This window comes from Ascidia mentula, chromosome 5, assembly GCF_947561715.1.
Source record: "Ascidia mentula chromosome 5, kaAscMent1.1, whole genome shotgun sequence".
Taxonomy (NCBI): Eukaryota; Metazoa; Chordata; class Ascidiacea; order Phlebobranchia; family Ascidiidae; genus Ascidia; species Ascidia mentula.
In genome coordinates, this window is record NC_138570.1 from 16,845,019 (window position 1) to 16,872,667 (window position 27,649).

General features: G+C 38.6%; 1 protein-coding gene and 1 long non-coding RNA gene across 5 annotated transcripts; both read right to left on the reverse strand.

The window, feature by feature from the left end:
- Window positions 1-665: 665 nt before the first annotated feature.
- Window positions 666-19,468, reverse strand: LOC145902038 (uncharacterized). Of its 4 annotated transcripts, none has more exons than XM_082989878.1 (14): window positions 19,331-19,468; window positions 19,085-19,142; window positions 18,757-18,937; window positions 17,965-18,155; window positions 17,614-17,685; window positions 17,236-17,436; window positions 17,087-17,152; window positions 16,852-16,908; window positions 16,198-16,254; window positions 15,831-16,010; window positions 15,290-15,451; window positions 1,793-1,852; window positions 1,420-1,589; window positions 666-1,292 (listed from the first exon to the last, which is right to left on the reverse strand). In XM_082989878.1, exons 2-14 carry the CDS (start codon window positions 19,127-19,129, stop codon window positions 992-994), a joined length of 1,743 nt encoding a protein of 580 aa, XP_082846004.1. In that variant the 5' UTR covers window positions 19,130-19,142; window positions 19,331-19,468; the 3' UTR covers window positions 666-991. The 4 variants fall into 4 exon arrangements, with proteins under 4 accessions (XP_082846004.1, XP_082846007.1, XP_082846006.1 ...); XM_082989879.1 differs by lacking the exons at window positions 666-1,292; window positions 1,420-1,589; window positions 1,793-1,852 and adding exons at window positions 13,437-13,720; window positions 13,848-14,017; window positions 14,264-14,323; XM_082989881.1 differs by lacking the exons at window positions 15,831-16,010; window positions 16,198-16,254.
- Window positions 19,469-20,165: 697 nt separating this feature from the next.
- On the reverse strand, window positions 20,166-21,008 carry LOC145902039 (uncharacterized). Its single transcript, XR_014402571.1, has 2 exons — window positions 20,411-21,008; window positions 20,166-20,284 (listed from the first exon to the last, which is right to left on the reverse strand). It is a non-coding gene; the product is annotated as an uncharacterized LOC145902039 (long non-coding RNA).
- Between the last annotated feature and the right edge of the window lie 6,641 nt (window positions 21,009-27,649).

Genomic DNA, 27,649 nt, shown 5'->3' on the forward strand with positions numbered 1-27,649 from the left:
AGTTTTATTCATTTTCGCAACACTCGCCATATGTCGCATAGTTTGGTTGTGACTGCGTTTCCATTGTGTTTGAAATATTTTTCCAAAATTTTGGGTTTGTGTTCTGGCATCGCACAAACACCGTAAAAACATCCTGCTTTTCGCAACAACTGACAAGGGCAAAATTTAACGTGGACAAGGCTTGTGCTGTAAACATTAACCACACACTGCCGTACCTGACCACACGTAACTGTTCAGTCTGTACATACCGTTTCCCTGCCAGTGTGCTTTGCTTGATGCTGCTGTTTTATTTCCTCCTATATTGCTGTGACGAAACCAAATGAGGGGAAGGTTTTCCGAAGATTTCAAGCAACTAACATTGTATATATTGTATTTGTGATATATATATTAAACCTATCCCTTCCACGAACCAATCCATACTTTTTGACGCTCATCAAGCTTTCAGTGCAATCCGAAAAGTCGTTATCTATACAAATTTGATAAATGGGACTGAGGTTTGTGCCTGTGATTAACAACATGTATGCATAAATACAGTCAGCAAGATCAGGTTTTCTTTTGTGAAAACAAACAATCCTTCACACTCACATATTTTTACTGAAAACAACAGCACTATATAAACAAAAATAAAGTGTCAACGCATTCAATGCCGAACAAACAATAGAGAGTTTAGGTCTGAAAAGTCGTCCCAGTGCAGTAATGGATTATATCTCGGATACGTCATATGTGGGCTATTTTGGAAACACATAAAATGGAGGCATACCCAACCACTGGAAACTTTAAAACACAAATATGACCCATATCTCAACTAAATAAATGGAACAGTTTCGGATGTGATAGCTGTGGAGTAATGACGATATCAGAGTAAACTAAAAAAAAATGCTCACGAAAACACACAGGTGAAAGAATAGGAAGGATTATAGATGCGATTATCTTTGCAAGGAATCCGGCAGCATTCCCACGACTTTCGTTGCCGTCTATTACTTTACCAATCTTAAACCCCGTCACTTTGGCACGTAGGCTGCACGTCATCAATCGTGACGTCACCGACTCTAAAGATTGGATCGGAGTGGAGGAAGTGAATGGCAGATGCGATATCGGCACAGAGTCGGACGTTGGCCAGGGGAGGGAGCCAGAAATCCTTCTTCCTGGTGTATTGGAGGAAGGGGAGGGTGTTCATACCGTCCACGTACTCGAACCAAACTCCGAACTCGTTTCGCTGGCGAGTGTGACCGAGTACGCGGATCACGTGATCGTGATTAGCCAACCGGGATAGTGAGACGCCCTCCGTCAACCTGCAACAAACGTACCAGCTCAATTAATGAGATTTGTGAATAACTGTAGATCCATGTTTGAATTTTACATGAAAAACATTTATGTGAATAAAACCTCTAAACCGTGTCAATATATTTTCAAACTTACGTTTCCATCTGTTGTTCGGTTGATATTTCGTCCTCTATGTTAATGTACTGCACTGTTACATTTCCATGCATGTCATTCCACGCCTTCTGAACAAGCCTGAAGTTTCCGTTGTCAATAATTTTGTCCATGGAAAATGTCAGTTCGCTCGGAGGAACAAAACAACCCACAGCCTAAAGTAATGGATTTGTTAAACTGATCATAATCTAACTTAATGGTTGTCTTAAACAGTCAGAGTTGTGCAGAATTACTGCATTGACAAAAGCGTTTCTTTTAGCATAAAATTGCATCACACGTTTGTTTCCAATCATGGATCTCGCAACACATTAAAAAAAAACGACCGCAAAATTCTTTTTTACAATAAACATTTTTCTACCTTCTTAGAAGCAAGTTTTTGGTCCAATATCTTTAACCTGGCTTCTGCTGCTTTGAGTTCCTGCAAAAAGAGTAACAGATCAAGTAAAATGTTCAATGATAATTTATCATAGCTGGTGTGTACACTCTGGAATCAAGAGACACAAGATGCAGATCTGCAACAAAACCCAGACATTGACATGACATCCTCTAGTTAATGTTGCAGATACACGATAACTAAAGGAAAAGGTTAAGGTGTACTAAGGGCATGTGACTCACCAGAGGTCACCAAACTATGGTCCACAAGGCTAGTCCATGGGGCCCACCAGTCTAGCCCCCAAAATAGCACAACAGTTCATCCTACCCCACTATGAGATAAATCGTGTTTCTTTTGTTATATACTGACGTGGATAATAGGCTGAAGTCTTCAGTATTTAAACTGACTTTCCATTTGTTTCCTCAACGTTGCATTTGCCCAAAGTTGTGACGAAGAGAGAATTCTTTTTCCACACTTCAAACATTTTTTATGAATCCTTCAAATGGTTCTTCCATTGCAAAGAGAGCTTCCTAAAACTGAAAAACACACATGACAAATTCAATGACATGTAAGTGATAGGTGACATATTTCTTACCCAGCCCCCGGCCAGTGGCACGCTTCACCATAACTAAGGTTGGCAAGATCACATCCCAGATGAACAACCTGTAATAACTGGAACACAAATATGTATATATGTTAATATATGAAATTACAAGTACACAGAAAAAAGTAACCATCTGTTCCAGCTGTTTTAACAATACAGAATACAACACAAAAAGCTACACATTTTACAATAAACAAAATATCAAACTGACCCCTCTGATTAAAGTCCTGGTCTCCATGGTAGCAAGTCTGGAATCAACAATCTTGATGGCAACAATTTGTGCACCAGGTGTAATAAAATTTTTGTCTGGTTCATCCGCGAAGTTATGGCTACAACATCACCCAGGTAATCGCCCAGTAGTTATGGCTGCAACATGCATTCCATGTGACCCTACAGGATATAAAAAACAAGTGTGACTCAACAATATACTAAGGCGATTAATACAATTAGCAACAACACACAGAACTTTTCCTTCTTCATAAATGCTCACGAAAAAATTGAACATAGACATTGTTAAGAATTATAATTGAATATTTTTACATGGATGCTTGATGTGCAACAACATCACTAGTCACCAAGCTGCACTGTTGAGAACTGATATGTTTGACAGCATACTGCTTTAACTTTTGCCTGTCCAAATTGTTTAAACATCACCATATTTGACTTACTGCTTCGTGTACTCCAAATACACCAGAAAGAAGAATTTCTTTGACATTTCATCGGGTGCAAAAAATCCCACATTAACAAATTTTATAACGGCATAATCGAATGCTGCCTGAGCATAATGAGGAGTCCACAAATGTCTGTTTGGATTATCCTGATGATGGACCAACTGTCGCCCTTCAAATAAACACATGTCCATTTTATAAAAAAAAAAGTTAACTGGAGAAAACAGATTAAATAATTTCATGCATGAATTTTGTCGTGAAGATGAAGTGCAGAATAGCAAACACTTTTCGTATGTTAAAGCATTTGGAAATTTTGTGCAGAATATCAGTAAACATTTTCAAATTTCATTTGGTAAAAGTTTATGGGTCAGGTGAAATTCTAATTGATGGCTACTATGTCCTGGGTGTCTCACACCTAAATTTACAAAAACAGTTTGCTTAATAGCTGAAAAAAAGCCTGGGCCGTATATTTTTATCAATGTCACCAATTTTTTTAAAAAATAAGCTCATAAAATTTAATGTACGTTAAAACACACGAAAAGGTTTCAAAATACTTACAAAGCATGTCCTTAGAGATCCCATTTTGAATCTTTGCTTTCCACAACTTAATTTTTGGATCCAAGAACACCGTTCTGCGACAGGGCTGCCAGATGGTCAAAACACTTGACGGCCAATTTTTTTTTCTCTTAGGGCCAAAATTCGGCCAAATCACGTTTTTGATATTTTTTTTCTCTTACGGCCAAATCACGTTATAAGTTTGATGATTTCTAGTGATGTTCCCAGTTCCAAATTATCCGGCCCGGCCGGAACCGGATAGTTGTCAATCAAATCCGGCCGGATATTTTGGATCCGGCAGTTTGTTAACGCCGATTCGTTTATTATGGCAAAAATGTTTGATTGCCAAACAGAATGCTATGTTAAGGTTAGCCTGTCATGAGTGGAACAAACAAACGTGGGCATTTATTAATATGGTATAACACGTCACGAAAAACCTAAATAACAAATAACAGAAAAATCTTACGTCGGCGAGTATAACAGACTGGGTCCCAAAAACGAGTAATTTGCGAAATGTTTGTCCGCTTTTAGGACAAAAATGCTTTCCCAACTATCCGGTAAAATTAAGTGTATTATCCGGCCGGGTCCGGGTATTGAAAATTGGTCAATATCCGGCCGGGTCCGGGTACCCGGATCCGGCGCAACACATCACTAATGATTTCTACAAAAACGACTACATAGCCGGAAATAAATTCGTAAATTGTATGCTCAAAACACTGTTATCTATATGCTTAATCAGTGGTTTCAAAACCGGTTATGTTGCTAAAGCATTACGATTGCAGCATAATTCTTCACCAACTCAGTCAAGATTAGTTTATGACGTAACAATTTTTCGGAGGCATATTTATGACAACACAATCGTCCACAAATCTGTTGATAACCTGAAACCAGCAATGCCTTTTGTGGATTTATATAGTACCAAGTGAAATTCGGCCAAATTCGGCCAAATATCTGCCTTACGGCCAAACGATTTTTTCGCGGCCAGGCCGTGTGTTTCAAAAAGTCAGGGAATTTTTGTTGTACATTAAAAGTATAGTAAATTTGTATTTCACGGCATTGGTAACTATCACAATACTTAAAAATGACAACTTGACAGCCTTTTTTCAAACACATTTTTGCCAACACTTCTGTGCAGAAAAAACTCACGCTTGACTGCGTTTGCTTCTCCTTCCACTGTTTTTCCTTGTGCTTAATCGAGGTGTCGTGCGTTGCTGTGTTGGTAATATACTTGTTACGACGCAAGCGACGATCTAAGGAAATTGTAAGTCGTTGCACATCAGGTCACTCGCTAAAAAAATCAGTACAGCAATAAAATGCGGTTCAGTGAAGCGGATCCCCGACATTTCAACTCGTCGCCATTAATTCGAAAACTAGGGAACTGCGGTCCGACACGGGGAGTTTCGCACATTCGTGTACGATTTTTTTTAAAATGGGGCTATTGTGTACATTGGATTACTGGAATATTGGAACTTTTGTATCGTCTTGATCAAGTCTGGAATACAAGTGTTCGCTCCACAAATCCAAGGTGAGTAAGTTGGCTATTCTTTCTTCTAACGACCCCCTCAGTACTTGTCATAAACATTAGAAGCACTATTAAACACCTCACTAACACACACTATTTGGAAAAAAAAGAAACAGAATTAAACACGACACACGTCTCATCAATGACATAACCTGGCACTTGGTAACATCCCGCAAAACCTCTTTACGCTGAAAACTAACTATCCAGCGAAATAGGGACAACCCCTTTTTCGAGGTGGTCCAAACCGACGTTTTCAACGCCTTTAACAACCGGAGAAATACCGACACCCCATAATAGCGCCCACTCCCGGATGACACATCATCAGAATTTGTCCACGCGATGTTATCGTTTTTTTTTATTTATCCTCACTGAAACCGACTGTATAGCATATATGGCATACATATACATATAGCAAAAATAATATGCCACCAATAAACCTACTGTATGAGACCTTTCACGGCATGACCAAAATAACCGGAAAACGCCCCACATTAGCGCCCACCTGGGGACTGTACATTAACCACCAAATAACCACCAGATGTCACTGTTTTTCCCCGTACGCGTTTGTTATTGTATTGTTGTTTGCATTGCTTGAGACATTGCGAGAGCAGAAAGGCTTTGTATTTTTGGCTTCAAAATAGCAATACGATTCAACACAAAGCACAAGCTGTATGGGAGTCCTTGGTCAACTTTGGAGTATCTTGGAGGCAAATATATAAAAATATACCTCAAGCTACAGTGGAAACTAAACTAATAAGCTTTCAAATTAATCTAAATCTCATGGCCATTGTGACCAACAAAAAGTTAAAGGATATGAAGTTTACAGAAACAGGTTCATGTGTCTTTTGCGAAAATGCCGCGGAAACTGTTTTCACATCTATTTGTAAATTGCCCTAATGCAGCACATTACTGGGAAAATGTATGCGGTTGGCTCAGTGCTAAACTTCGTGTCCCCTTTTATTTTTCTCCTTTGCATTTACTGTTCGGAATACATCAAAATAATAATATTTTTAAATGCTTTTTAAACTGCGCTCTTCTTTGTGCACGATTTGTAATTTATAGATGCAAATACGCTAAGAGGCAACCAACAACAACAACAGAATTTGTAAATATGTTGCAAACAATAAGATCCATTGAATTAAACATCGCCAGTGAGAAATACCGAACCGAATTATTACAAAAGAAAGTGGTCGTACGCTGCTTGACGTGAAGCATATCCATGTAACTTGACTTCTTGTGCTGATTTCTCGCCATTATGTTTAACCCTTGTTGCCTTTTTTGTCTTCTTACTTAATCTTTTCTTCAATTGTACGCCTTTAGCGTCCTTTTTTCAATAATAATAAAAAAATAAATAAAATAAGAAAAAAATGTTGTTTGTATTTGTTGTTCTCGCTCTCCATTTATTTGCGCTAACTCGTGGGCAATAATTTAATGATAGATCAATCACTAGGAGTCGGTATATTTTCCCTTACGTGTTTTTACTTGTATTGTTTTTTTTTATTGAAAAAGGACGCTAAAGGCGTACAATTGAAGAAAAGGCTAGGCAAGAAGACAAAAAACAATGGTTAAACACAATGGCGAGAAATCAGCAAAAGAGAGTCAAGTTATTTGGGTATATGCTTCACGTCAAGCAGCGTAGGACCACTTTCTTCTGTAATAATTCGGTTCGCTACGGTATTTTTCACTGGCGATGTTTAGTTCTATAGATCTTGTTTTTGCAACATATTTACAAATTCTGTTATTGTTGGTTTCCTCTTACCGCATTTACATCGATAAATCACAAATCTGGCACAAAGAAGAGCGCAATTTAAAAAGTATTTAAAAATATTGTTATTTTCATGTCTACCGAACAGTAAATGCGCACGAGAAAAATACAAGGGTACACGAAGTTTAGCACTGAGCCAACTGCATACATTTTCCCAGTAATGTGCTGCAATAGGGCAATTTACAAATAAATGTAAAACCGTTTCCTCGGCATTTTCGCAAAAGACACATGAACCTGTTTCAAAAACTTCAGATCTTTTAACTTTTTGTTGGTCACAATGGCCCTGACATTTAGCCTAATTTGAAAACTTATTAATTTAGTTTCCACTGTAGCTTGCGGTATATTTTTATATATTTGCCTCCAAGGTACTCTGTCATTGACTAAGGATTCCCATACAGCTTGTGCTTTGGGTTGAATTGTATTGGCGGTTTGAAGCCACGAATACAAAGCCTTTGTGCTCTCGCAATGTGTCAAGATATTTTTTAAAACGTCTGTTAGCTTTTTATGTGAAGGCACTGGTCCATAGTCCCACTCCTCGGGTATGCATGCTATAAGCTTGAGAAACTTAGTGAAATCTGTTGTACTTGGGTCAAGACTAAATTTTGTAGTAAGTGCATCATATTTCAAATATTCCCCATTGTGGTCTAGTAGGTCGTTGTGGGCCATTACTCCCGCGTCTATAAATTTTTCGAAATAGAAGGGTTTACTGCGTTTTTTTAATGCTTTGTTGAGCCGGAGAGGTCTGTTGCATGCGTGGTCGGGGTTTTTGCTCAGGATTGATTTCGCAATGTTTATGATACAACGGAGGGTTCTCAATGGGATGAGGCTCCTCAAAATTGTACTTGATGGGCCGACCGTCGCGTTTAAGAGTGTCTCCAATCTGTTTGGGTGTAAGAATGGAGTTTGAAGACCCGTTATATTTTTTGTTTCCTCGCAAAATAATTCCCTGAGCGCTTTAAATTTTAGAGCCAACATATAGTTCTCAATATGTATCATGCCCGCCCCGCCGTTATCCAAACTTTTACACAGGGTGACTCTTTTAATTCGTTCCCAAGATGAGCCCCATATAAATTTAAATAAGGCTCGGTCGATTTTACGAGTGTATCATCCGCAAATAAGGATGTTTTGTATTCTTTGTCGTTCGTATGCCTTCAAAATCACCCTGTCTAAGCGCAGTTGCTAGGCATTCGATGCAGAGCACGAATAACGTTGGGGAGAGTGGGTCTCCCTGTCTGACGCCACGTTCTATGTCAAAAGATTCTGAGAGAAAGTTGCTATTGGTGACTCTCGCAGAGGCATTTTGGTACAAGCATTTAATGAGATTGACAAATCTGACTCCGAACCCGAACGCAGAGAGAGTTGCGTAGATAAATTCCCACCCTAAAGTTTCAAAGGCTTTATAAATATCTAAAGACAGTACTGCCCCAGGAACGCGGTAATGGTCCGTACTGTCAATCATGTCGAACAGCAACCGGATATTTGTTCCTATATATCGGTGTGGAAGAAAGCCGTTTTGGTCGTTGGATACGATACCGTCGATAACACCGCGTATTCTTGTGTTAATCACTTTCGCGGCGATCTCATAGTCAACGTTTAGCAGGGTTATTGGGCGATAATTTTGGGCCTGTAAAAGGTCTTTTCCTGGTTTGGGAATTAGGGTGATAAGTCCTTCAGGTTGGCTTGCGGACATTTTACCGGTTTCAACCGTAAACTTCCATGCATTTAGGTAGACCAGTTTGATATCATCCCAAAATATCTTGTAAAATTCAACCGTGAAGCCATCCAAGCCTGGCGATTTGTTTTTTTGCATGGTTTTAATCACATTTAAAAATTCCGCTTCCGTTGTGTCCTCATTCAGTTTTTCCGCTTGTTCGCAAGTGATTTTTGGCAGTGCGAGCTTTTCTAGGTTACTTGTCAGCAGGGTGTTTGGAGTCGAACATGGAGGTTTCTCATACAGGTGGGTATAAAAGCCAGCTAGGTTATTAAGTATTAATTTATGGTCAGTGGATATAGTCCCGTTGATTAATAATCTAGAGATTTTTTTTTTTTGCGACATGTTGTTTTTCTAAGTTCAGGAAGTATTTTGTGTTTTTTTCTCCTTCTTCTGCCCAACGTACCCTACTCCGAATAATAGCACTTTTTGTTTGTCGCTCTAAAAGGGTGTCCAAGTTTCCTTTGGCTTTTGAAAGTGCTTCGACTCGCTTCTGTTTATCGTCCCCTTGTAGGTTGGTTATCTCAGTTTCCAGTGACGTAATTTGCTTCTCTAAGGCGTTATGTTTGACGGCTAATTTGCGCTTTAGTACGGCCGCAAATCGGATCGACTCACCCCGAATTACTGCTTTTAATGCGTCCCATCTGGTGTGGGGATTTGTGTCTGTTGCTGGGTTTTCAAGAATGAAGTTGTTGATGACTTTCCTGATTGTTGCCCTGTATTTTTCGTCATTTAAATGCATAGTATTTAGCTTCCAGTAGCCCCTTCCTTTCGGAGATGGGTTTATTGCAACATCTAAGGTTAGCACACTGTGATCTGACATAATTCCTGGGACAATGTCAATGTTTACTACGTCCCTAATTAAGCTGCGATCGACAAGAAAAAAGTCGATTCGTGATAGTGACAATGGCGATTTCTGAGTGCGGGAGAATTTTTTTGTTGAGGGAAATTTAAGTCGAAAAATGTCGGTAAAATTCGAGTGTTGCATGTAGTTTTGTAAGGTTTCCTTTGCTTGTTTGTTGGGGTGATGGGCGTTTCCGGTTTTATCTTGGGTCAAATGCTAGGTTAAAATCCCCTCCCATTATAACTGGCGCACCAGAAAAGTTTGACAGTTCTGCGAATAGGTTGTGGAAATATTCTGGGGAGTCGTTGTTAGGTGCGTAAACATTAGCTAGGGTTATTGGTTTGGAGTTAATTTCTATTTCAGCCAAAATGAATCGGCCATCGCGATCGGATACGGTGTTTTTAACGTATAAGAGAGGCCTTTGTTGAACAGGATTCCTACTCCCCTGCTGTTAGTATTGCCATGTGACCAAATAGCTTCCCCGCCCCATTCTAGTTGCCATAACTTCGCGTTGTCAGGACTGGAATGGGTCTCTTGCAAAAAAGCAATGTGACACTTGCGACGCAAAAAGTTAAACACCGATTTTCGTTTAATAGCCTTGTTTAGGCCCCGAACATTAAAGGAAACAATATGGGACGCCATTATGACATGATTTAATATTTTTTCAGTCCAATCTCGATGTCCCACTCAAATTTCATGCCGCACGGACAACGAAAGGGTTCGCCAGGGTTTATGAGCTGAGCAAATACTTTGCCACAGTCACAGTTAATTATCTTATGTTTACACACAGCATTACAACACTCAATGCTCATCGTTGACTTAGGGACGCGATTCATCGCGTTACATACACATATGATAGAGTACCTTTCGCATTGGATACATTCGAAGGTGCCCTCCTCCTTTCGGAATTCTGGTTGAAAGTCCTGACAACATGGCATAAGCCGCATTGTGCTTCGACATGTCGGACATTTGCAGACTTTACTCCCCACTTCCACAAGGAACAGTTCATCTCTGCAACATTGTACCGCCACAGTCCATTCTTTCGAGCATCCCCAGCAGCGTGTTGATTTAGATTTGGAGGTAACCAAGATTTCCTCTTTACATTCTTGACAGTTCAAGGAAGTTACGCTTTCGCAAAGACTAATTGACTTGCTTTTAGGCAGGTCTTCAGGGCTTCTTGTTGGTCGTTTTCTGGTGGTCCGCTTATCGATGGGCGTGCTTGCGTGAGGTGATTCCGTGGCTTGTAACTCATCGGTCAAGTTGTAATCAGCTACAGTGTTTGGCACTTTGGCACTATCGCCCTTTGGGCTCTTATCAGTTGTAGTCGCAGCTTTCTTATCAGGTTGCTCCAGACTTGCACCTGGTGCTCCGGGATTTTTGTTACCTTGCTTTTGCTTCAATTCTGATGTGTTTGCACGTTTTGATGGCTGAACATTTGCAAGCTCAGGGAAATCCAATTTACGTTTTGGGCAAACGAATTGTTTGTGACCCTTTTCCCCGCAGTATTTACAGGTTGCTACCTGGCCATGGTAGGTAACATAAAATTCGCAGTCCAAAATTCTAATATAGCTTGGGATTGGGTTATCTTCTAGGTCGGATACATTCATTGTGGCGATACGCATGCCTGAAAGCAAACCTTCTCTTCCTTTACGATGTATCATCTTGGAAACATTCCCATATTTTTTTGTCAACTCTTCTGCGATTGCCTGGTTTGGAAAGGGTATTGGAACCCATCCTACAGCGACATTAACTTTGTCGCTTTCATAAAGTCGTAGGTGTTTTATCCCTTCAAGGGTACTAAGCTTTGCGTAAAGGTCGAGCACATGTTCTCTAGATGTACAGGTGATGTCAAAAGAGCTTCCCCTCATTTCAGCTATTCCAGTAAGCTTTTTGACTGAGTACTGTAGATTATTAAGAGTTTCTAACACATTTTCTCTTTTCAAAATGCCTTCCGCCTTCAAACTTAGACAGTTTGGCCTTCTCCATTCGGCCGACTTTTGTATGCTACTTGCGCGTAACTTGGCTTTTCTGCCATTTCACGCACGTCCGCACACTACGCGTGCTACAGGTAGAATGTGTATTGTTTTTTTCCTCGCTATTTTATCGGCGCCCACTAGCGGAAAATTATTTAAAGACTAACTATCACCAGGTCTTTCCTTCCGCGTTGTTTATTTGTTGTTTTGTTCGCTGTTATTGGGTCCGATATTCGTGGGAACTATAAGGTACCCCGAATAAAATATGTAAGAAACCCAATGACCGGTGCTGTGCAACATGACCCCTCCTATGCCGCTGTGGCAACCACCAACGTCTCCTTCCCGGTAGTTCCCAAAAAATTGATCTCCTTGCCACCGATTGCTAAGGAGTGGTGTAAGCCCGCTTCAACCCTTTGTGGAACCGAGAGTCCACCTACTCTCTCCTCCAGAAGATCAAATTCGGCATCAGATTCCTGGTTGGAATCGTACTGCTCCAAAGAAATCTGTTTTGAAAGATCATCCCATCCCTAGGGAATTCCATTCATCTCAGCCACTGCCAAATTCAAGCAAAAAGAAATTCAACATTCCTTTCAACCCTGAAGAAGGTCAAACAGTAAGTTCTTCTTTCTCTGAAAACTCTTCTTTCTTGACCGGACTGCCGTTAAGGTCGACCCACAACACTATGAAATGATGCAACATAGAGGATAATCAACTTGTATCGTATTCATTTTTCAACAGTTTTATTCAGTTTCGCAACACTCGCCATATGTCGCATAGTTTGCCGGAAAAGGTACTATTAACTACACACTGCCGTACCTGACCACACGTAACTCTTCAGTCTGTACATACCGTTTCCCTGCCAGTTTGCTTTGCTTGATGCTGCTGTTTTATGCCACCTATATTGCTGTGACGAAAGCAAATTAGGGAAAGGTTTTTCGAAGATTTCAATCAACTCATGTTGCATATATTGTATTTGCGATATATTCTTCTTTACAAATTAATAAAGTTTGTAGCGGGGGTTGTGTTATGTTGAATAAACTAAACGTATTCCTTCCACGAACCAATCCATACTTCTTGCCGCTCGTCAAGCTTTCAGTGCAATCCGGGAAGTCGTTATCTACACAACGGTTAGAAATTTGATAAATGGGACTGAGGTTTGTGTCGGTGATTAATAACATGTTTGCATAAATACCGTCAGCAAGATCGGGTTTCTTTTGTGAAAACAAACAATCCTTCACACTCACATAGTTTTAATGCAAACCACAGAACAACACAAACAAAAATTAAGTATCAACGTATTTAATCTCGAACAAACAATAGAGAGTTTAGGTCTTAAAGTCGTCCAAATGCAGTAATGGATTATATCTCGGATACGTCATATGTGGGCTATATTGGAAACACATATAATGGAGGCAAACCCAACCACGGGAAAATTTTAAAAACGAATGTGACCCATATCTCAACTAAATAAATAAAACAGTTTTGGATGTGACAGCTGTGGAGTAATGACGATATCAGAGTAAACTAAAAAAAAATTTGCTCACGAAAACACACAGGTTAAAGAATAGGAAGAACATCATTGTCATCAATTTTATCTGGATCTTTGTCTGAAAAGTCGAGCTCTCTCATGGTATCCAGGAGGTATTCTAGGAGCTTAGTTGTGCGCTCATCCGAAAAAGTGAAACCTCCGTTATCAGAGGATTCCAAGCGCACGAGGAGACGTTTTCGTGTTTCAGCGACCGAGGGACTTTCCCCTTGACAGAGTCGGATTTCATCCTCCAGTGCCCAACATAACTTCCGCTCCTCCTGGGTCTCTGCGCACGCCATGCTCACCTCCGCAATCCGATCCCAATCCTCATCGCCACTCCACTTCTCCCGGAGGATTATTGATGCGATTATCTTTGCAAGGGGCGCGGCACCATTCCCACGACTTTCGTTGCCTTCCATAAATTTACCAATCTTAAACCCCGTCAGTTTGGCACGAAGGCTGCACGTGATCACTACGTCATCAATCGTGACGTCACCGACTCTAAAAATTGGATCGGAGAGGAGGAAGTGAATGGCAGATGCGATATCAGCACAGAGTCGGAGGTTGGCCAGGGGGGGAGCCAGAAATCCTCCTTTCTGGTGTATTGGAGGAAGGGGAGGGTGTTCATACCGTCCACGTACTCGAACAAAACTCCGAACTCGTTTCCCTGGCGAGTGTGACCGAGTACGCGGATCACGTGATCGTGATTAGCCAACCGGAATAGTGAGACGCCCTCCGTCAACCTACAACAAACGTACCAGCTCAATTAATGTGATTTGTGAACAACTGTAGATCCATGTTTGAATTTTACATGAAAAACATTTATGTGAATAAAACCTCTAAACCGTGTCAATATATTTTCAAACTTACGTTTCCATCTGTTGTTCGGTCCATATGCCGTCCTCTATGTTAATGTACTGCACTGTTACATTTCCATGCATGTCATTCCACGCCTTCTTAACAAGCCTGAAGTTTCCGTTGTCAAAAATTTTGTATATGGAAAACGTCAGCTCGCTCGGAGGAACAAAACCATCCACAGCCTAAAGTCATGGATTTGTTAAACTGATTATAATCTAACTTAATTGTTGTCAGTTGTGTGCAGAATTACTGCATTGACAAAAGCGTTTCTTTCAGCATAAAGTTGCATCACATGTTTGTTTTCCAATCATAGATCTTTACAAAATTGTTGGTATTCGAATACATCAACTAAGTGTGTTAAAATAAGCACTGAATACACAAAGTAAAACCGACCGCAAAATTCTTTTTCACAGTAAACATTTTTCTACCTTCTTAGAAGCAAGTTTTTGGTCCAATACCTTTAACCTGGCTTCTGCTGCTTTGCGTTCCTGCAAAAAGAGTAACAGATCAAGTAAAATGTTCAATGATAATTTATCATAGCTGGTGTGTTCACTCTGGAATCAAGAGAGACACAAGATGCAGATCTGCAACAAAACCCAGATATTGACACAACATCCTCTAGTTAATGTTGCAGATACACGATAACTAAAGGAAAAGGTTAAGGTTAACTAGGGGGATGCGACATCACACCAGGGGTCACCAAACTATGGTCCACAAGGTTAGTCCATGTGGCCCGCCGGGCTTGCCTCCCAAATAGCACAACAGTTCATCCTACCCCACAATGAGATAAATCTTGTTTCTTTTGTGATATACTGACAGGGATAATAGGCTGAAGAATATATTTAATGCAAATATGTATATTGTCTTCTGTACAAAGGTATTTTATACATTATACTTATTCAAATACTGCCAACTAACAGATCCCAGTACGAACTGCAATTCATAGAATAAAAAGAGGATAAACAAGCAATGAGAGCTGCAGACAGATGTTCAGTATGTTTCGACCTGTAAGGTCTCATCAGTGCAGACTGTGGCACAGGGCTAGCTGGTAGACAGGTACACAGATTTCCACTTTGTGGTACCTTTCGGTCAATCTTCGATATGTTGAGTACCAAACTAGGTTCCAATGACCATAGACGAACCACATTAAGCACACTATGGCCAAACAACTGTAGCCCTGTGCCACAGTCGCCAGCTGCACTGATGAGACCTTACAGGTCGAAATAGTGTGTACACCTGTCTGCAGCTCTCATTAAATATCATGGCTCTTTTGCGCATATAAAATATATAAGCATGGGGACCAATAATATGAATTTTGTGAGCTGCATACAGATGACCATTGTTTCAACCTATCAAGTCTTATCAGTGCAACATGGTGTGGACAATCTTGCCATGGCAGCACTAATGGGTTGAAACAGTGGAATATAAAACCTAAACCATTTTGCTGTAATTACCTGATTAAGTTCAAACATCTCGAGGTATTTTTCTTTGAACGGGGTCAGACTCTCAAGATTTTCTTTCGGTAACTTCTTGCCTAACTTCAGATGTTGATAAGCTTGACTCACTGCACGGCCATGTAAGGCTTTAAAGTTTTGGATGTTCTCCAATTCCAAAATCTAAAACAATGTGCATTTGAAATATTATTACAAATCGACTTCTGCTTGTCCTTGTATGAAAATGTGATTGAATCACTTGATGTTATGTTTGTTCAGAATGATCTACAATTTTTGCAAACGATTTTCGTTGACAACATTTCAGTGTCATGCACTTATGTTGTTCTATCAATTACGAAATCATTGTACATTTCATCAGTAAATAATTAACGAACAAACAATAAAAACTAAGTTTTACACCTAGTAAGAAATATTAACATATAAACAAATCTTCGCTTTGAGGTGTGAATATGTAAATGATGACTGGAAAATGAAACAAATAACAGTGATATTAGGATTAACAATGTGTTTGTGAAGTATTTAAAAAAAATAAAACAATTACTTTGAAATAACTTCCGTAAAAAGATTTTTCCTCCTCTGCCTTTTCAATAAACTGACTTTCCACTAGTTTCCTCAACGTTGCATTTGCCCAAAGTTGTGACGAAGAGAGAATTCTTTTTCCACACTTCAAACATTTCTTATGGCATTCTTCAAATGGTTCTTCCATTGCAAATAGAGCTTCCTAAATCACAAACAAAACAGGTTCAATGGAACAGCAAAATGTAAATGTCTGAACTAATAGTCACAACAAATTGACCAACGAAGAATATTTTTTTTTCTGTATTACCCTTTGTTCAGTTTAAAATAGACTTCAAATAGTTTCCACAAATATAGTAAATTGATTGATTCAACATTACAAGGAAACTCACCACCATGCTTTCCCTGTAGCTGCTAACAGCATTCGATTGTAAGCAGTGCATTACATTCTAAAACAATCCATGTATTAGAACACAATATTTTTGCACAATGGTGCACATCAAATTCAGAATAACTCCAGGCAATCATGATTACCTCTTGTTTTTTTGCAATTTCAATCTCACTGATAATTGCATCTCTTTTTTCTTGCAAAGTCAAATTGAAATTCAGCATTTGTTGATCTGACAATAATTGAACGACTCTTTTCTAACTACTAATTTTGTTTTTTTTGGACTTTTGTCCATGGGACTAGGGAAAATATACATAAAAAAGGTATAACTGAGCAATAATCAAGTCAAGCAAAAATCACCTCTTTTCCAAAATACATGACTTTGTTAATATCGGGTCTATCATGTTAAACTAGGGTGTGTCACATGTATGACTAATGATGTCATCAATATTATTAGGATGTCATCAAACACTAATAAACATTCAGGCAGCAGCCTTTTAGTCTTCCATATACATTAAATTTAGGGTGGCAAAGCTATCTAGTCTGAAGAGATGTGACTGCATTACCATAATCTATGGTAATATTTGATCAATTTTAGGGAACACAGAGTTAAACAAGTTATTTATATTTAAAGTTTTTCCCAATCCCTATAACTTACTGTATTGCTTCCATCAACTGGTAGTGTGTCATGAGTGCTTTGCGTTTGCTTTAAAACCTTTCAAAATAAAAAAGTTAAAAAATAATTAGCACATCTTCACAATCTTAAAAACCATCAGGATGTAACAAAGATTTCATTCCTTAACAAACATTAACAAACTTTTCACATAAATGTTAGTAAAAGAAAACCATCCGTAAACGAAGCATTTTTCTCATTCCAAGCAGTAATTGCTTACATGGCTCAGTTTCACGTCATTCCGTTGTAGCTGTTTGTAGTTGTTTGTAACACGCTTTAGCGCAACCTAAATAAAATATTACGTGACAATCCAAACTATTTAGATATAAAAATTACACTACAATCAAATAAAGTTTATTGGTTACTTACCAGCTTTCTTTTAAAGTCATCCTCAAACATTATCTTGTAACTGTTTGTGTATGTTCCCAATGCACTGATACCACTTTGATGCCAACCCAGGTGTCTGAAGTCTTGTATTTTTATAAAATCTTCGTACTTTTTAAAGATAAAATCCTGAGCATTTGAGGTAATGTTTTCATATGATGTGTCAACTGACATGGTCCTGATACCCTGCAGCATTAGTTATGATGTAAGACCACATACAATAATGCACAGTAAAAGAGAAAATGCTGCACAAGTTTTCCAACATTTCTTTTCACATTTTAGGCAAACATTTTGAAGCCAATCTTACAATGACCATTATGAAATGTCTTAAATACAGGTAAAAGAATAACTTTACACACACACTTCTGTTATGCTTTTGATGTAGTCTTCAATTTGAAGCTCAATGGCACGTAAATACTCATGTCGGGCTGTGTCCTGCGTCAAAACCAGTTGTAAATGTACTTAAGCGACCAAAAGTTGGAATAGGATCAGTTATGAGGTGGAATCTTTATAATGTCAGAAATGGAGAAAAATCAAAACAGGATCCAAACAGAAGTGAAAAGAGGTAAGTTGCGTGATTAAGACAGAAACATTAACTAATCATGCAGTAAATGTATTAAAAATTGCAAAAACTAAACCAAAGAATATATGCATCAAGAAATGTACAATTAATACAGAGGATCACATACTACCACACAACAAGTGAAAACCAACCTCCAAATAAAGCCTTCCCAGATCATAGTTTCCGTCGTTCATGGATTTCATGTATCGCTCGATCCGTCTAAAAGTTTGTTTTCCATTTCTTTCTGACATTGTCCAGTGTGCGAAGCTTTTTCTTCTGTTCTCGGGACAAACGTGTTTGTAACCAAACTGACAGACCACCTTCATGTAGTCAACAGGAAGATCTTCAAAACCACAAATTACAAATATGCAATTTGTAAGCAAATGATACCATTTATAACTATAGTTTTACATATTTTGAATCTTTTTATTAAATTTTAGTGCAAGTTAATGCACAAAAATAGTGGAACAACATTTAGAACAGGACGTGTACAATGCAAATACATGCATAATGAAAATTTTATTTTGGATCAGAACATAGAAATATTGGAAAGCTGCAGACAGGGTGTGTACACACACTGTTTTGACCAGTAAGGTCTCATCAGTGTAGCTGTTGACAGTGGCACTGTGCTAGCTTTTACACTAGCGGGCACACTAATTTCCACTTTGTGGTACCTTTCGGTGAACGTCGATCTGTTTGGTACCCGATACTGAGTACCGAACAATAGAGACGACGAACCACTGTGGAGCGCACTATGGCCAAACGGATCTGCTTGGTAACCGATAGTGCTATAGGCAAAAACACCAATGCAATATATGTGAAAAAAACACCATGGCCAAACGGATCTCACCTTACAGGTCGAAACAGTGCGTGTACACACCCTGTCTGCAGCTTTCCAATATTATGGCTTATTTTTACATATAAATATACGCCACAGAACCAACCTTTTGAGTGTGTAACATCTTTGACTGAAGGCAGAGTGTAGCACATACAGCTATCAAATGCTACAGAAAGTGGATCAAAGGAATATTCTGAGGTGGAATATTTTGTGAAAACTGTTTTGAGATAGTCATTATTTTGTCCATATTTGGGGCCTTTGTATTCATGGATGACAAAAACCAATTCCTTGCAAAAAGAAACATTTATAAGTGATTTATTACAATGCAACCAGAAAACTTGTGAATTACAAATAATTTTGTTTCAAATACCATTGAATGTATCGTACATATCACATAACATACAATGTGTTTTAAATATTCAAGTTAATTATACCTGCAATATAGAAGTGAATCCATACCATCGAATTTTTCTTTGCATAATCCACAAACACCTGAGAAAAAACAGAACAGATACAAAAAATATGCACAAGGGGTTATGATAAATTATAGATTTGATATATAGATGATATAGATTATGAGTTTAATACTAAAGGATAAATATTAAGTCATATACCAATATATTAATCCAGTTGTAATTTTTATTCTGTGGAATGTTTTAAACATACAAACTTTTTCAAACCTTCAAGTGGGACAAATCCGATTCTGTAATCTCCTCTAGTACATTGATAACAATAGTGGAGGCCATGGCACCAGCACATTGCAAAATACATTTGTTTAAACTAAATGTTCTTTGATTCAACTCCAGAGATAGCATTGAAAAACAACAAAGCTGGTTGAAAAATAAAATAGATGGTTATTTACATTCTTTATGTTTAAACTTGTTATCGTGCACATAAACACTTAAGGCATATTTACTTGTTGTGAGTAAGAAGTTTAGAATAATACAAAATCAATATAACTGACTTCAAGGCATAAAATATTTACTGGAAAATTAAAAACATAAATGTGGACATTTTGGACACAAAAGCAATGAACAGACCTTCGCTTGTACTTGGTTATTTTACGTTACTTTTGTTTTTACTCTTTGCAGAAACTGATGATGCCCTTATCAGGGCAAAATATAATTTTCGGCTAATAATAAAACATCTTTGAAAGAGCTGTTTGAAAGATTGACTTAAAAGTTTTATTCAGGAATTGTGGACACAATTTACATATTATCTGACCACAAAATCAGTAATATAAATGGAAGTGTGAAATTATGAAGATAATTTGATATTATAATGTTTTTGTGAACCAAGGTCTAGTTTCAACATATTTTTTCAAGACATTAAAAAAAATGTAATAAGTTGTATAAAAAAAAACATAAAAAAATCTTTAAAATATGCATCTTCTGTAAATACATTATTTATTTTTGCAAATCAATGCAACAAAAATTAACAAAGTCAAAAAACTTATACTTCTAAATGCAAATTCAAAGTTTACTACTTCTACTTACAAGCTGATCATCCTCTATTGGACGACAAAATGGGGTTTCCTGCAAACAGAGACCAGTTATTCTATCAAGTTGTTGGATGGGAAAGTTTTTTGCATAACAGTGCTGCTTGTATCGCTGGAAGATTGCATTGGTTGGTGCCTGTTAAACACAAAAAACAATAAAGCCCTCATGAACTTTTTTTTCACATGAATATTTGATGTTCAACAACATCACTAGTCACCTTTTTTTTTTTTGTGTCATTTGTCACAAAGTACCCTGCTTTACCTTTTTGACTTACTGTTAGATCTCTTGTCTGCTTCATGTACTCCAAATACACAAGAAAGAAAACTTCCTTTGACATTTCATCTGTTCCAAAAAATCCCACATTAACAAATGCATCACCGGCATGATCGAATGCTGCCTGAGCATAATGAGGAGTCCACAAATGTCTGTTTGGATTATCCTGATGATGGACCAACTGTCGCACTACAAATAAACACATAACTATTTTATAAAAACATTTTAACTGGTGAAAACAGATTAAATAATTTTATGCATGACTTTTGTAGTGAGAGTGAAGTGCAGAATAGCAAACACATCTCGTATGTTAATGCATTTAGTTTTTTTTTTGCGGAATATTAGTAAACAATTTCAAATTTTCTTTCTATCTGGTAAAAGTGTATGGGTCAGGAGAAATTCTAATTGATGACTACTAGGTCCTGGGTGTCTAACGCCTGATTTCAGAAAAACAGATTCCTCTATGACAGGAAAAAAGGGGTGTTTCTAAAATGCACAATGGCGCTAATGCCCGCTTATGTAGCTAATGACGCTAATGTCGCTAATGCCGCTAATGCCCGCTTTATGTAGCCAATGCCCGCTTATGTAGCTAATGCCCGCTTATGTAGCTAATGCCCGCTTATGTAAGCTAATGCCCGCTAATATAGCTGAAGGAGCCAATGTGACATTAGCGGCATCAGCGGCATTAGCGGCATTAGCGACATTAGCGACATTGTGCATTTTAGAAACACCGGCGATTTGTAAAAAAGTTTTATTAAAATTATCTCATATAGAAACAAGTCTGTCTTTCCTTATGTGCTTTCCTTTAAATTAATACATAACTTGCTTTCTCCTTTGTTGTGTGAAAAAAGTCTCACGCTTGACTGCGTTTGTATGCTTCCAGCACTTCTCCTTCCAAAGTTTTTCCTATGCGTGATCGAGGTGCGTTGCTGCTTGCTGTGCTGATAATATACTTGTTACGACGCAAGGTTATTGTAAGTCGTTTACGTTACTCGCTAAAAAAACACTTTACGTTATTCGCTAAAAAAAATCTTCGGTAGAGCGGAACCCTGACCTTTCAACTCGTCGCCATTGATTCAGTAAAATGAGGAACTGAATTTGTGCTATCTTTCAAGTTTGCTGTGAAGCAACTTGTTTATTGGTTCCTTTGCTATAGTTAGCCATAGATTTATAACAAATATTCTTGGAAATGTAGCTGAAAATGTTTAGCGTAAGATTAAGCAGAAACTTTAGTCTTTGGTTGTCCAGAAGCAGAAACAAAATTGTTTGTCGAATCGGGTTGCTGATGTGTGGGATTGATGCTCGTGATATTTCACGAAACTCAGCTGTTGTCGCTAATGGAAAAACTAATCAAACAGTTGATGCACTTCTTAGTTTTGTTGTCAAATGTCGGCAGTTGTAGTTAAAAATATAAGTTTGATTATTAAAAAGCAACAGATAGCTTTTATGTGCATGTTTGGTATTGCCTACTTCAAAAGGGCACGTATGTCAACGTAATGTAAGTTAGATTCAAAATGCGGTTTAATACTGATGACAATATTGTTATCGCTAACGTAAACTATAACACGATGTTGAATTTTTGTATTTACAAAGCATGAATCGACACAACAAAAAGGATATACTGCCCCAATAACAGATCAAATCCGTTTATTTGGGGCAAAAGAGCGATCACATTCTTTTCGTTAAACTGTAGGAAGTACGAAAGTTACAGTGCGCCAAAAACGTCACACTTCACTGATCACATCACACGTAAAGTTTTTCTCTTGTGTGATGCTATTAACGTAACGAAGAGAATAGCGTGGCGTGCAGTTAAAGCAAGCTAGTTCAACCTTTTCGGCAGAAGGAACACATACAGTTTGCATATGATTTCACGAAACACTTAACAATTAATTTATGATTTTGTTTTCTTAAAACGTTAGCATAACGGACATAGTCATGTTTTACCTTTTTTGACTTTGTTCAAAAGGAGTAGTGTTAGTCGCTTATTTATGCTACTTGCTAGAAATACTCACCTGTTTTGTCACGTACATTATATGTAAAAATTAGATGCTAACATTACGGAACACAAGTTAGTGTGACATGCTGATGTTACGACGCAAACCTATATGGGGCTTACAAGCTACCAGTACCCAATGTGTGAAAGTAAACCATTAATGAACGCATTTAAGGATTTGTTTTCAGAATAAACGTATATTTTCCTGCATTCGTTTATTCTGCAAAACATATAATTCACAGCAGAGCTCATCATGCACTTAGAACTACTGTAAACCGAACAACGCTTAGGAAGCCACATGTTTTCCACACGGCCCTAGAAAATACGAGGCCAGGAAGTGGTGAAATCATTTTGATTTCCGGTATAATATGGAGATAATCTAGTTTGTGTTTCTATAGCTCGGGCAATGACACTCGTGATCTGTGTAAGATTTGCTTACTTCCTTGCTGCACTTTTCGAGTTGCGGAGTAGCGTGTGATGGTTGGTGTTCTAATATTCGCCATTTGGTGTCCGCTATTACAGATCTGAACGTGCTTAGCTATCATGGTCGCGAAACATGAGCTACGGCCCCAGTTATCGATAGCAGATAGTACAGCTTCTTGGCGGCCGAGCAGATCAAGTCCATCGCACGTTATCCCACTATTTTCTCAATTACGCAAAAGGACGACCAGCCTTTCCAATCCCTATAGGTTGTTATCATTCAACTTGGGCGTACAACGTTGTTTGCGTTGCGCAGGTCGTTTACTTCCTAAGTCGAGTAGTTCGTTGTATCGTGATGGTCAATCGGAGTCGGTTCATATTGTTTACACGGTTCCCAATGTTGAATAGCTGCATTCCATCTGAAGTCAGTCATAACTGCGCGCATACTCAGCTTTTTGCGTTCAATGGCCGTGAAATCGTTTTCTAGACAATGTCTCAACATCCTAAAAATTGGAGATAAAAGCGGCGCGAGGTTGCCAGCAAAAGGTCTTTCGAAATAAAGAAAACAGCTGCTGCATGTTTGAGATAACAAAACTATTGCTCTAACAAACGCTCAAAAAACAACGTCTGTAAACATGAAAATTGTTCGTCGGATTTGAAAGTCATATTATTCGTTGCGCCTTGGAAAGTTCGCGTGCTTATGACTGCCGGCTGTATTTGGACCATACAGTGCTGTTGTTTTAATACAAGAATCGTTTCAACCAACAGAGGTTAGCTGCACTTCAGGGTTAAGTGTCCGATTAAACAAAAGTGTTTCTATTTATTTATGGATAACAATTCGACTAACTTCATGCGTCATGTTTGGTTTGTTATTTGTATGTGTTTGGAAGGTTAAAGTAGGGTGAGTGATTAAGTTTTACTAGTAGCTCAGTTGTTACAAAGAATTAAAGCTGTGACATAACATCCACATGAAATATTTGTGAATGGAGATTCCGATTCTTCAAAAACCTAGCATTAGTGCCGTTTGGCATTTTCGTCACATTCTCACAACCCCAAAACTGTTTCCGCTAGGGCTATGTTTCTGTCGCTGGACAAATCTCGGTTTGCCTGCGTTCCCGCACAGGCCAACTGGGTCGGTCAATATCCAACGTGTCGTCCAATCAGCAGGCCGCTGGCACGGTTTGCAAGTTTTTACTTTTTGGAACATAAACGTGCTGGCCACATGCAGGTAGGCCGACGCTCTCGACTTCATCTTTCTGATTCGTTTGCACACTTTCGGCTTCGGGAAAGGTATCGGTTGTGGGATTCATTCGATGGAAGTGAACCATTTGCTTTTTACCAGCCGCTTCCTCGATGATATAGTTGACGGGGTCGAGGCCACTTTGACAACGCGATAAGGTCGCTGTAGCTTTTGCATTTTCCCACCAGGACTGCTGGTTTCGTGATAAGAATGCAATCACCGACTGAATGTGGTGTCCCGTGTTGTCGCCGATCGTATTAACTTGTCATCCGCTAGTGCTGGAGTCGGAGACTTTTCACATCATTTCCTTCGTTGTTCCAAAAAATCGCGTAAACGATGGATTTCGGCTTCGTATGACATCTCGTTCCCTTTTTCGACATTTTCCCCAAGCAAATCTACACAAGAAGTGGTAGTGGTGGCCCTGTCAAAAGCGTGTGGGGTGGGAATGCCCAGACTGATATCCTGATCGCGTGAGTGGTAGAAGCCCAACCACATCAACCTTAACACGCTGTATCGGGCTATTTACCGTCGAGCGGACAAATGCTGCCTGTGGCCGTTGTGCGTTTTTTTAATATGGCACTCGATACAACCCCGACAAAACTGTTCTACTGCTTCACGCCACCTGTACCAATGGTAACTTTCGGCGACTTTCGAGAGGGTCTTCACGATTCCTAGATGCCCACCTCCGAGTGCGTCTTCTTGTAGTGCAACAATAACCTCTTGTCTTAAACTTAGAGGGAAAACTACTTTAAGTACGATCTTTTCCCCGGAATCAGTTTCCACGCACAACTCCTTTCCCTAAAAAAAGGCACTACACTTGAGTCTTGCTAGCGAAACCAGTGGGTGTGGTGACAAGGTCCTGGCTCCTCGCCAAGTTATTACGGAATTATTTCGACAGGGCGGGAATTGAGCCTCGTGGAATTTAAGCGGCGACCCCTTACCAAATACAACCCTAGAGACTCAAATAAGATCATTACCCTAACCCTGTCTCCCTAATTCAAAAATGGCCCGGAACCTGCAATAACGAACATTTAGGCCAAAATACCTCACACTGGTTTCACTAAATGGGCGTCAACAAAATACTCACTTCGCCACAATGAAAACCACTGTATAGCGCGACGCACACCTTATGGGTCATTCACGAGGCACTTCTTGCACCAGCCAATCAACCAATCAACGACTTGCACGTAAACCAATGGAGCGTTACAGGATTCGGAAATAAATCCAAATAAAACAAAAGAATTGTGCGATATGTTGTGCGCAAACGTAATAAAGACTGCTTTAAATAAACAACACAGATAATCAAAGAAAGCAAAAAGAAAAACATTAGTGCCTTTAAATAAACAATAAAAACAACATTAAAGCATTAGTGCCTTGTATCATTTTCGCCACACTTAATAACGATGAATGAATCAAAAAGTAATCTGTCCTCGTGTACATAAGGTTTGTTTGTCAGCTGTGACGTCAAAAGTTCCAGCGAATTCAGCTTCGCTTTTATGTGAAAAAGTCGGGCAATATACGAGAAAATATGTCTAACAAGCGAATGTGTGTAGACAGGTCATTGCGGAAACAAACATGACTGCACTGAAAATTAGTCATCTGGAAAGTAGTGTAGGCCTACATTATATTCTGATATGAAGATCAATACCAATCAATAGAGTTTAAAGTGTATGTAGTCGGCTCAACACCAATCTTAACAAAAACCAGGGGTAAACATCGTTTTTTATGTTGTACAACAAAGCTAAGTCGTATCATGACGCCAGTCTCAATATAGGAAAAATGTTATGAGCCTGAAGTTCAGCAAACTTAGTGCGCAGTCGACAAAGTATAATTAAAGCTATTGGAAAATCCTTTCTAAAAACAATTTCATTAATTTGGAATAATATCAGCAATCAGCATTTAAAAATTCAACCAGCATTTTTACAATACTTAATTTCTTTTGTTGTTTGGTGGAATTTTTTTATATTTGTTCATTAGCGCCACCTATAGTTAGCGTCATCAGTCGTCTGCGCAACGATAATTGAGATCGCAAACTAGCCCAGATGGTAAAAAGTGTACTTTAACTTTGGTAAACTGTGAACAAATACTTGTTGCAAAAAAAGTAATTCCAGAAGGGTATTTTTTGTGCAGAATATCAGTGAACATTTTCAAATTTTCTTTTAATCTGGTAAAAGTGTACAGGTCAGAAAAAATTCTAATTTTTGGCTACTAGGTCCTGGGTGTCCAACATCTGATTTAAGAAAAACAAATTGCTTTCTGACAGGAAAAAAGCCTTGGGTCCAGTGATCACAACACATGAAATGTTTTTCTCTTGTGTGATGCTATTAACGCAAAAAAGAGAATAACGTAGCGTGCAGTTAAAGCAAGAGCGTCCAACGTATTCGGCTAAAGGACCACATACAGTTTACATATGATTTCCCGAGTACCTTGACAGGGAATTTATGATCTTGTTTTCTTTTGACGTCCGCATAAAAAACGACATAGTCATTTTTACCTTTTTTACTTTGTCTAAAAAACAATAACGTTAGTCGTTTAATCATGCTAGTTGCTTGAAATGCTCACCTGTTTTTGTACTTGCCGATATTAAAATGCAAACCTAGGTATGGCCTACAGGCTACCAGTGCACAACGCTCAAATAAATATCATTTAACAAATGCAATTTTCTTCACTAAATATAATTTTCCTACATCATTCGTTCATTTCCATGAAAAATTTGAGATACAGTAGAGTTCACCATGCCCTCAGATCTACTGCAAACCGACCAACGCCCAGTGTTTTCCACACGACCATAGAAAATACCAGGCCCCGAAATAATGAAATTAGTGTGATTTTTCACGAGTAAGCATAAACAATACGAAGCGGATATTTCACAACGATAATGACATGACAACCGATAGAACCTTAACCATAGCAATAGTTGGCAAACCCAGACATGCGAACAAGTCAGGCATGGGATAAGATGTTGGATCGTTTTGTATTGTATTTACCCAATAGAAATTGCATAAAATGAGGCGATTGCTGTTGCTGACTTTATCAGTCAAAGTTTGGTGGGCGCACATATGTTTGCACATGGGTCTTTAAAATTTTGACGTAATTTGTAAACCGGCACGCTGCGTTTAATGAGTTGCCTACCCCTAGCTCAGAGGTTATTAACTCATGTGACGATAATTTTCATACAGTGAGTCACTTAAAATTCCAGCAAATCGCACAGCGGAATGATGGGTTGTCTGCGCAACACAACAGCATCAATTCAGATTAAGGCGTCACAAAGAAGGTCAAAGGTTTATGTTCATCTTGACCCATAAGACTAAACAGTAGTTGTCAGTTACTTGCTGATCACTAACCAATATTTCACAAATTATGATAGTGAATTTACTTGCAAATGTATCGGTTTGTTTGTCAGAGGTGGTAGTGTAAGGCTTGGTGTGTGTCCATCGTATTAACTCCTAGTTTTATTCTAACCAAGCAATTGAAAACTTTTAACAGTTGCCATTAAATTACAAAAATGCTTCAACTAAAAGTAGTGTTTTTGATGTCTTGCAAAAAATAATTTAATTTGGACATTACTGTACTA

Coding starts and splice junctions, on each gene's coding strand:
- LOC145902038 (XM_082989878.1), bottom strand. CDS start 19,129: ATGCAAAGAAAAATTCGATGGTATGGATTCACTTCTATATTGCAG. Junction 17,153..17,235: donor ATGACTTTAAAAGAAAGCTG/GTAAGTAACCAA, acceptor TATTTTATTTAG/GTTGCGCTAAAGCGTGTTAC. Junction 16,255..16,851: donor CAGTTGATGGAAGCAATACA/GTAAGTTATAGG, acceptor GGATTGTTTTAG/AATGTAATGCACTGCTTACA.